Source organism: Lineus longissimus, chromosome 3, assembly GCF_910592395.1.
Source record: "Lineus longissimus chromosome 3, tnLinLong1.2, whole genome shotgun sequence".
In the NCBI taxonomy this organism is placed as follows: domain Eukaryota; kingdom Metazoa; phylum Nemertea; class Pilidiophora; order Heteronemertea; family Lineidae; genus Lineus; species Lineus longissimus.
In genome coordinates, this window is record NC_088310.1 from 19,406,022 (window position 1) to 19,417,754 (window position 11,733).

Sequence of the window (11,733 nt, forward strand, 5' to 3'; positions counted from 1 at the left end):
AGTGGACACAGACCTTGACGACAGCTACTTCTTTCAAAGTTGCTGGCCAATCCTAACCAACCAGTTCCACCAAGACGAACGCGTCACCCCAGAGGAACCCAACTCTCATCGCTCAACCAGTTACTTGGCAAGGATGGCATCTCAACAATGGGTGTAACCATAGTAGATGAAGCAGACGGCAAACTTGACTTGATCAACAATGATTGGCAATTAGCTCTAACAATGTCGAGGACCTCGAGGCGAAGCACTGACCTGATGAAACATATTTCTCCCAGGATAGATATTTTCACATTTTTGACCACGTAGAAAAGTGCACAAAACTACCAAAACCCGCAGATCGGAATACCAAACTACATAGTGCTGAAATTCACTCCAAGTTCGTTCCAAGTTCAAAAAGTTTGAAACCTGATTTGACGAAAATTGTCAGTTCTTTCTTCTCGAGCAATTAAGTCCTTAGTCACCAATTTTGGCCTGATTTCAGAGGCATAAACGATTCTCTAGGTTTAAAACCATTACAAACCACAACCTTTACCATCATCCATCATCAAAGACATTATTCACAGACCATGAAAAACATTCAACAGACACTGCATCAAATGAAAACTTTCCCATTTCATTTTGAATAATTGAAAAGTTCTTTTAGAAAAATTCCATCTCTATCTCATAACACGGGTAATTGAATCTACCATTAGAGAAGACAACTATATGATTCCCAAGAGTATAGCAACAGAAACAATTCAGTTTCCTTTTCCGCAGAGACTAACATCGCCAAAGCAAACATAATGCAAATTGTGAATAGAAGAAGTCCCAGTGAATGAAATATTAATTCTTATTAAAATGATGCTAAAAGGTTTGTAATCAAACACAAACTTGAATTTAAAAGCGGCATAAAACAATGATTTCTACGCAGAGGGAATCCATTTGCAAATTGAAAACACATTATAAATTATCACAAGCCGCATGTTTTTTTTCCAATCATTTGACATTATATCATCCACATTATGTTCCCTTTGAACAATTTGAGAGCTGATCAATGTTTTGAGAAAACATGTAAGTTGCTTGCCTGGTTGTTATATTTAAGGAAAGCTTTGAAGTCTTTTTAAGAGTGGACAGACCAAGTAATGAATAATAACAGAGAAACTAAAGCTTTGTTGTTCTCAAGCCATCTGATATTCCAGCTCTTGCATGATATGCACGAAGCTGGTTCATCCTGCCACGAGTTGGCCTTCTCTGCACCTAAGGTTCTTTATGAAGATACACACAGAACCCTTACCCAGGGCACATCCCATAGGGATGACCCCTTTTTCTTTGACAGGAGCTAAGTTTCACCATCCAAGAAATAACCACAACGAACTAGTCGCAACTGCCCATCATTTAGTCGCGATAGAAAACGTTATGAACATGCGAGAGTTGCCAGCAATCCAGTCAATCATTTCATCAAGTGGCCCGAATGAATGCCCAGACTACCCTATCAACTAGTGACAATACAGCGTAATCACGGCCAGCTTGCCCCGAGCAAGCTTTCGCAGGGCAAAGAGTGGAAGGAAACACAATTTGTAGTTGCTTGACCATCGTTTTAGCCAACTGGTAACATTAGCGTACTTGTTCATCTGGGTAAGACAAAGATTCATCACGAAATTTCTCCAACAAACTTGACCCAGGAATTTTCTAGTAGTAGTAATAGCTCTTTTCTAGAGCAAAACATCTAAGATTGACAATTTCAAATTTTTAAAACCTTTCACAAAGCTGGTGGGAAAAAGAATGAATTCTTGAGATAATGCAATTGAATGATCAATGTGAAGGAGAATGAATGGAACATGTTCCTCATCTAATTACCTTTCTTTTTTCCATATTGCTTTATAAAAAGGCAATTAGATCAACTTGATATCTAACTCTTGAGTGACAGAACATCACCCCAATCAGCAAACTTCAGCAAAAAGTCATCCAAAGTCTGCCACGGCTTATCAGGACGAGAGGCTTGTCGATTTCTGATAAAGGAAGAAGTTTGCCATCGGATTAGGATTACCAGTCTAATGGGAATTAAGGATGATTTTATCAGAAATGAAATTGACATTGTGGAAGAAGCTTCAACTAGTTTTAGATAGCGCATAGAATCCTGATGTTTCCAAAAAAGGTTTTCTGAACGAATTATTGATCGACTAATTATGGTTACTTTGAAGGCGGGTTGGTTGATTGTTTGGTTGATTCTAAAGAGGATCAAAGAGGAAATGAAAAGCTCTGATATTAAAGTTTTCTTTGAAGTGGTGTTACAGTCGACATAAAAACCAGGAATTCATGGCGTTTGATGTTATGGAATTGGTTTGATGATGATTATTCTAATCTTGGTGTAAGATTTGAATGATTTTGTACTTTAACATCAACAGAGTCATCAAAAAACATGAAACGAATCCCTTCTATCATGTCTAATACAAAATCTAGTGATAATCTAAATCATCTTTTAAAAGCAACTTGTTTTAAGAAGTTATCACAGAGCGGTTTCTGTCTAACTTCAGTATATCAATTAATCTCTGCACAAATCAACTTATAAACTGAGGAATTTCAACTTATAAACTGAGGAATTTCCATTGAAAACCAAGTATAAAATTGAATCCACTCGCAACCAAAGATGGATATCGAATATCAACCATTCAAATCTTTCCATTGAAAAGCTGTTCTATCAACCATTCCCCTAATGGTGTATTTGGAATAGATTCTTTTTAACAGAATATTGAAACTGATGAGCTCATCTAGTATTTCTGCAAGTCACTTGGATAAAAGATATATACTTTAAAACTGTTATTGTGTGACCTCTGTTAGGAAATATATGGCAACTTTTCATTCAACAAGGGAATGAATAATAAAATTCATAAATTTTGAAACATCATTTGAAATAGAACTCTCAGAGAGCAATACTTGGAGTGGGGCTTGGGAACACGATATTTTACTGGATAGAATGAGTGTGTTCAACTATCTACTCTTTTGTCATAGGGCAGCTTAGATTTGGGGTGCAGCAAATCAATGGGCAAATATCATATAGAAATCAAGCATAAACTCTATTTCACCCCTCTCGACGCTCATAGTAAAATCCCCATTGTAAAGTGTGCACTTCACTTCATTCAACATTATTATCCTACCCCTCCGTACCTAATTAGCTAGGGATTACAAGTCCTGACGCATTACCATCGCGACATCCCTGAGGGTAACAATGATTAGTATCACTATCGAGAAGGAAGAACATATCGCTAATACAATTAACGCGGAAAAGCTTTAGAGGAAGGAGTAGTGGTGATTTGGAATATCGACTGAGTGGCAGTAACAGCTTTTTCCATGTCTGTTATCAGACACCTGCAAAAAAACTCTCAAATCTCTTTTATCATCATCATCATCATCACTTAGGCACCATAGCCCAAGACACATTTTCTTTATTCAAAAAGAGCAGCACATGTATCAACATTCATGTATTGTACAGTATAGGAGAACTCTCCAATAGTGTTTCTGGACTTGCCATCCCTTGGGTTCAAGTGTGCCTGAAATGCTAAACGATTTTGACAAAAATGCATCGCTTTCCCAGAAAGCTGTAGCTATGATAAATGACGTGTTTCAAACCACATACACTGAATAGGACTTTGACAACATGCATAACGAATCGATAATCTCTCTAGTCATCAACAGACCCAAATAATCGCATTACAATGCTAATTACATTAGAAACCACTCTAAATTATGAATAACCTCATCAGGACCGCACCAGAAAATAATAACCTTGGATTATCACTCAACCACCACCACAAATCATATGTATGTTTCATTTTCGCTGTTTTGTTGTTGCTATTCATGCGGCTATCATATCGTTTGGATATTCTGCTATTGGAGTAACGCTCCGACTTAAGAAAGTCTTATTCTAAAGTGGGGAATCACATCCACCATCCATCACAGTATGCATAATATCACTCTGGACCGGAATACTGGTCTATCGTAGTGAAGCAGTTTACCATGTTAAGGGGAGCCCAAAAGATGATACTAATGCAGTGGAAGCAACAAGAGAAACCAGTTCAATATGGCACGAGATAATCTAATACTGAGGGGACTTGATGAATTATTCATAATGATATAGGACAGTTTCATGAAGAGGTTTATCCAAGAAATTACTGTATTCATTTCATATATTCATATACAATGTACAGTGGAACCTCCCTTAGCAGACACCTCTGTGAGCTGGACACTCTAAATTAAACTAAAGACACTGTTTGGTCTACAAATGGTCATTTCCATTCAATTTGACCTCTTTATTCAGGACACCTCTCTACTTTGGATAGCATCTGCCAGCCCCTATGGTGTCTTTCATAGAGAGGTTCTACTGTATACAGAAAAGTACTTGAGTTACCAGAAGATTCTTTCAAGTGGGCCACCCGATATAAAATCGAGAATTATTCATGAAGAAAGTTGAAACTAACTTCTCTGCTCCTGAGGAAGTATGTAAATACACACTAATTTATAAACCATGGTTATGCATCTATTCGTCAATAGACCAGTTTAATTTTGATTGATACAGAAGTTGAATCCATCATTTCAGCTACCGTACTTTTTATACGATTCTAAAAGCACCCCTTTTTTCATCTATTCAAAGCTTGTTATTTTTACGACTTTTCAAATTGATCGATGAGGGACTTATACTGTTATTGTCACAATACAATTGGCAACTCAATACATAATGAAAATGAAAATTGTGAACACAAGACTAGCACTGGTTTTAGTATAATTGTTTACCCTGCAAAAGTTTTGAATAATCAATCATGGCCTATTCAATCTCAATATTAAGCTGATGCATTTCATTGGTTTCTGCATGAAATCATTCTTCTCATACGGTCTTTACCAATCTATCAACGAGAAAAGCTCATGTTGACAACACAAAGCTTAGAATGCCAAGAAAACAAGATTTATCATTTTCGAAGCCGCGCACAACTCCATCGTAACCATGGTAACGTGAAGCCAGAGTAAGGTCTGTTCAGCCGGGGTATAAACCGCTTGACAGCTAACTGCAGACGTTATATGGGTTCAAGCAATGCTGTAACGAGAAGCCAAAGCAGTGACCACTATTTTTGTTGTGATTTGTATTTCTGATCTTGAGGACAAATATAGGAATCAATAGGCAACATCAGTTTACCAACTTGTCTGGTTTCTTATCTCAAGCAATCTGATGTTCAATACAACATCTCCGATATCACTGTGTAGATGTGAGGTAAATATTACTCTTTCAGGCTAAATACATCAGGTCAACAACACAGGAATTTTCTCTCAAAACAATATCTACATTTTCATCGAAAACTATTAGACTAAATCATAAACTCATTTCATAGTTACCTTTATACTTATCAAACCAACCTACTCTATTTCATATATATTTGTTTGAATTTCAGAACAAAGGACCTAAATGGTACCCCTTGAGGCTTTGTAGGCAGCAACAGAAATAAAAAGGACTTCTTTCAGCTTTCATTGTAACAAAATCTCAGACCCAATCCATTTGTTGATGACACCTCAAGAACTATCAGTTTTTTCAGACTGTGTGCCAGGCTACTTCTCCTTCATCCATCAGAAATATGCTTTCTCGTGTACAACACGATAATGGCGATTATGGTGTATGTGGTACTGGTAGCCGTCTCTCGCTGTGGATATACCATTATATATATCGAGTCGGCCATGATGGATAGGAAATCAATGATAAGCCACATAACTGTGAAAGGTCATGCCATTTCGTAATAATCTCATACCGCCTATGCATATATGTACAGTCTCAGTCAAAAGTAAAAAACACAGCTTCTCCATTACTGTGTTGGTGTTAGTAACAGATTATCTACAGAAAGTTTTTCCAGCGTAGTATTAAGTCTGTAACCTCAGACCAGCTCAGTACAACCTTCCTACTAAGTATCCCTTAACAGTACAACCTTCCTATATACCCCATTCTCTCTCAGTCTCACAATAAATATCCAAAGTCATACAAAGCTGTTTTTGTGACTTATTTTATGCTCCATGATATATGAACAGATAAAACCATGTCCTGTTCTTTTCAGGCTTTCAGTGAACTCAATAACATTTCTATCCATTCTCTTGAACAGGACTTGAGTCTTGACTTGACAATATCAAAATGTTAAGCCAGAAGGCAGGATTTTCTTCAGTCATTTAGTATTGTTATAGTGATCTAGCCATACCCAAAGTTATTAAGATGATAAGCTAGATGTCTCCTAGGACTACATTTAAAGTACCAAGAGTATATGAATCAAGAAATGACTTACCCTTTTCTCACTCAGATTTAACGCCTTTGTCTGTAACTGTCTTGCATATGACTTGGACCAATCTATTGGCAAAATATTCCCAAAGTTGCCTGTGATTGTCCACCACATCCTGAAATAAACAAGAGATGCATTAGAACATGCAGAACCATGTCAAACATTAACAAAATAAAAAGTTTTGTCTGGGAACAACCTTTTCCATTACTGGTTTCTGATGGATCAATTTCCATGAAAAACCCTCATTCTCTCAAACCTCTGAGCTTGAGATCCCACATCAAAACCTATTTCTACCTTCAGCGCCAGTGTTTCACCCCCCCCCCCCCCCCCACCCCCTTTTCAGACCCCCAGAAGAAAAAAAGTATGAGATGTTTGGTCTTTTCAGTTCCCACCTTGCCCTGGAGATGGCGATGGCGTAGTTCTTTCATGAAGTCCATGAGACTCTGATAACCAGCTCAAAAAGGGGGGATTTGGGCCACAGAGATCTACGTGGTTTGGGGCAGAAGGTGTTAAAGCGCGCATTTTTTCTATCTCAAAATCCACAATGTCCCTTTAACACAAAGACTTGACCCACTACCACACTATCCTTTACATAGTTAGGAAAACTATGATAATTATGGATGACTCTCAAAAGGAAAATGTACAGAGCTGACAGAACCCATTGTCGTGGTGATATTCAAAATGCCATTTAGAACAAAACTGCAGTACAGAGAACACATCTCGGTTCCCATGACCATCCATCCACTTGTTGGAACAAAGTGCAGTTTTGGTTTTGTTTCTTGGTAAAACCCATTAGTGAATTGATTTTGGTGTTCCATCACAAGATAACTGCTCTTTCGGATAGCAAACAGTGAATATCAACAATGGTTTATGAAGTGTTCAGCAATGTTGTCGAGTTTCATTTTCATTTTAGCATATGTAGGATGTCAAACCACTGTGGATTGGCCTTGTCAAGTCCACTGAAGATATTTCATCTGACTTGTTAGATTCAAGCATTAGCATATTATCAATGGGGCAAACAATGCAATTGCAAATCTTTTTTCCACTTGAAGTTTGAACATTGCACATTTTATCGAGGCAGCCCATTCTCTGATAACTCAACTACCTGTTAAAACTAAACACTGCAATCATAAAACATTACAATTAACCCTAATTATTTAATCAAATCCAAGTAGGTATAAAAAGTCAATGGAAATGGTTGACCCACTGTTTTAATAATCATACATAATGCATCATAGACACATCAAACTATTATTTTAACATCATTGATCTGGCAACAATAATACTGGATATGAAAGTCGCAACATAATTACAAAGTAGAAGTTGGAGATCATTTATATTCATGAAGCCCCTCATCAATATTCATCAGATGAAAAATATATTGCTTGGTAATTCTTGGTATTTATTGATTATTTGGATCCGTGCCAATGGAAAATGATTGATCCGCGGCCAGGCATGACTAGGAGAGCTACATAGCGCATAGCCTGACCATAAAAATGTTCAACATGCATGAACACATCTTGGCGCAATCGACTATCACTTAGGAGTCGTGTTGAAAAGTGAAATGGAGAAATGGAGAGGAACCAACTCAGACCAGATGACATCTCAGGGGTGACTTGGTTCATAACGGCATCACAAAACTAAATTCAGATGGAAACATCAATGCAATACCGCAAAATATGAATACTGATCGAAGCAGAGAAAGGTTTGAGAGGAAAGATCCATCAATTATGACATCTTAGGTTCAAAAAGACCCATTAAATTAAAATATGACATATCATGGATGTAAAATGTTTCTGTTCAAAATTCCATCTGAGGAATAACCAGAAAGGAAATTCTGAGAAGAAGAGCTATTCATATGAGAGGAGAAGCATAGTCAATGTAACTTTTTTTAGAAAAGACACAGTTTCAATGACCCAACAAGTTGGATTTGCACATATTGCTCAGTCAACTAACAGATCCCATACAAGAGCTGCCACTTGACCCTCTCAAATCTAATGAAATTATGCATAAAAGATGATTTCTGTTGACGTTTCCTACTCAGTACATGCACTTCTTTCCCATCTTTTGAAAGCAGCTTCTTGATACAGACATCAAAACAGGCAATTAGAACTGGGTCAATGAACAATAGAGAAAGGCAATAGCTCTGCACTTTCGAAAGTTGTTCTAATTGGACTTGCAAAATCTGTCATCTGATATAAACGAAAACATTGAACTTGGCTGAACTGTCTGAGAACTGCAATGGATGGACCCCCTCCCCCATAACATTTTTTGAAGAGTGTTTGTGTGAAGAGAATCACAAGCTGTGAGTGGTATTCGAAAAATTTAAGTGAATTTTAAAAAGAAGATTTTCATGTCAACACACACAAACACAAATGTATTTTTATCTTTTTAATGAAGGCACTGTTTTGTTATTGTTTATGATGTTTGAAATATTAAAAGTATGAATGTTTACACTTACATGTGGTAATTGTCTGGAATATCTTGGTCGTCGTAACAGCATGGCATGAGCAAGCAGTATGTTGTACTCGAGATTATAATGTTATGAAATCACAAACGTTTAGCTTTCTAGACACCATTCCCAGATAACTGAATCAGATGCATGCTCTAGACTTGTCGCCATGGAAACAGTTTGCCATATATAGTATTATGTTATCGCTATCTGCGTAGACACTGACTTATAAGGAAAGGGATTCTCCACTGCGTCACTTCCAATACACTGTAACCTAAGCTATGTGACGCCATGACTATTCACCAAGGGGGCTTCCCCCATTTCAGAAAATGAAATAATGCAAATTGTATTCCATTATACAAATCTACATAGTTCAACAAAGCTTGTGATACAAAAGCTTTGTGATTTAAAAGCCTTTGAAGTCATGAATATCATTAGCTTTACTCTTAACATGTAGGTGAGGAATGTGAATTTCAGATACCAAGCCTTGGATACCAAGCTTACTCTTCCATGTCATTGCTCTTAGCCACTAAGGCGATACTTCACAGGACAACTCCCTATAAGGACAGCTGTCCCAGTCCAAAGGGTGTCCTTAGTACAGAAAACAGACCAGATCTCAAAGATGATCGACCCCCTCCAAGAAACTCCTACCCCTGGTAAATCCTCTAGTCTGATTCTGAACAAATAAAAATCTTTTTTCCCCTCAAGTCAAACAGTGATGTAAGATCAGCGCCGATAACTCGTCACAGACAAGAGCGGGGACCTGCCCCAATGATTGGTTATTGGATTTTCATGGTGGGATTGATGCATGGATAATTGATGCAGGATCCATGGCGCCACAGACATCACGTCATTGCCGTGGATGCACAGATCTGCTTTGATGACAATCAGGTTGCAGCAGGTAATCATTATTACATTAGTGTTGCATTTGCTGAGGAATGGGGATGATTTTGGACATATTTGAAGACCACAACTCAATGGCATGTTTTAAAAGTAATAAGAACCATAATGTACTCAAAGTGCATCATCATTTTACCATTTTGAAACTATCATCCTGATTTTTAAGCAACTTCAGAGAAGAAAAAGGGTTTACGTATAGAATTACCATTTCTGCAATTGTAATCATTATGAAATTGCACTGCCAGATGCTGGAACAGAGCTCTCGTACGAGTAGACTCCTTTGATGTTCACATCGAAATGAACCTGATAACATAGTGCATTAGCTAGACCTAATCAGCAGTTGTTCTATTATACTGTTTGGCGTAAATATCATTTTAAGCATCATGACGAATTATGAAAAAGAACAGCTTTATGTAATAAAAGCGTATGAGAGTAAAAACCAGATACCATGACATAGGTTTCTTGGATGACCAATAACTTTTAGGATGTGAAGGGCAAGGCGTACCCCAGGCCAATAAACTGTGAACATATATTTGACAGGGTCTATGAATCAATGATAGCCATTGTTGTGTTGCCGTATTATAGAGGAAGCCACATCTCGACGGGGGTGTGGCACCTGTCAAGTTTTTTATTCGCTAGACGCTACCACTCGCTTCCTCATTTTTATCAATAAACCAAGACCCTGACAACGTATTTCTTAAAATACTGTCCCGCTACATCAGAATACCATAACATTCTTTAAACATGTACTGTAAAGACTATATAGGCGTGGTGTCTGCATCAGCAACCAAATCTACATACTTCCCTGATACCAGCCTGTAGATCTACACAGGTTGTATACACAGTGGTGTCACTACTGTGCAGTAAGCACATACAATGTAGAAACCTATAGCATAGAAAATGGAGTCAGCCTCCATCATTCATACATTATAATCAACACATAAGATGAATAGACCGGTTTTTCAGCCAGGTTTGGTACTTACTGACAATCTGTCACAATTTCTTCTTGAGATCGAACCTGTACGGGCGCAAATTTTTCCACTTTTTCATCGTAATTACAAAAACACTTGGTTATTTTTTCATCGAAAGTGTTCACCAAATCCTCTAGCGATCCGGAAAATGTCTCACTGAAGTTATCCACTAGACCTCCGCTATGGTCGCGTTTCTCACTCATTAGTACGGTGTCTTTGTTTGAATTTTCCAAATCGGAAGCCGTCTGAAAATCGTGAAATTCGTTCCATTCATCGCTTTCAAATTTGGCAAGAGGAGCATGAAAATCGAGCTCCGCCATTTTCAAGTCCCTCATCATGACAGAATGAAATGTATTGCTGACCTGACGTGTATTCCATACGGTTCTGTGCGATGTAAACACCAGAAGCGACCAAAGCGACGTCTGGTTTTTTATAGTGGAACTGAAAAAGACAGCTATTTTGACGGTTGCCATTAATCCCCGCGTGGTGGCGCTGAATCAAGAGGCTGTATGGCACCGCACTGAATCTAGGTAACAAAGGTACAGGAAAGAAAGAAAGGTACAGGAAAAAAAGGTACGGAAAAAAAGGTACAGGATATAAAAGTACCAGAAATAAAAGTACCGGAAATAAAGGTACTGGAAACATTATTTACTGGAAAGAATATGATCAGACTGGACCACACCCCATGATGATGATTGATTTTTACCATTGCTACATGGCACATAATTATAATATCTGCTTTTTTTTATGAGGTCTTGCGGCTCCTTTAGTGAGGGTCTTCCTTTTCCCATTTGCCACATATTTTGAAGCCTCACATCCTGAACCTCATATGTATATCATGATCTTAATCTTCATGAGATGCAAAAACCTTGGTGGTCAAGATAAAAGCTGGTTTACACAATTCTGACGTACTGAACCAATTGACCTCAGAGAATGTTGATTTCCCAACGATATATGACGGGTAACATGATTTTCGTGAACTGTGAGGGTATCAGAGTAGGTTCATGTAGTTTTTACACTAATATAAATGTTCTAGGACGACTTGGGGTGGGGTCAAACTCTGGTATGAGCTGCGGTAGTGTCATTGATAATAAACCATGTCTTATTCACATCAAGCAATTATTTG

The 11,733-nt window shown here is 37.8% G+C and overlaps 1 protein-coding gene across 4 annotated transcripts in view; it reads right to left on the reverse strand.

Moving 5' to 3' along the window:
- Positions 1–10,954, reverse strand: part of LOC135484123 (fasciculation and elongation protein zeta-2-like) — a 64,470-nt gene extending 53,516 nt beyond the window's left edge. For all 4 annotated transcript variants that reach the window (XR_010446424.1, XM_064765267.1, XM_064765265.1 and 1 more), the window contains exons 1-2: positions 10,620–10,954; positions 6,291–6,399 (exon numbers count right to left, since the gene is read on the reverse strand). Coding sequence is in view for 3 of the 4 variants with exons in the window: in XM_064765267.1 (XP_064621337.1) it covers positions 6,291–6,399; positions 10,620–10,945 (435 nt within the window). In the remaining variant the exon portion in view is untranslated. The remainder of the gene's footprint in view (positions 1–6,290; positions 6,400–10,619) is intronic.
- Positions 10,955–11,733: the final 779 nt, after the last annotated feature.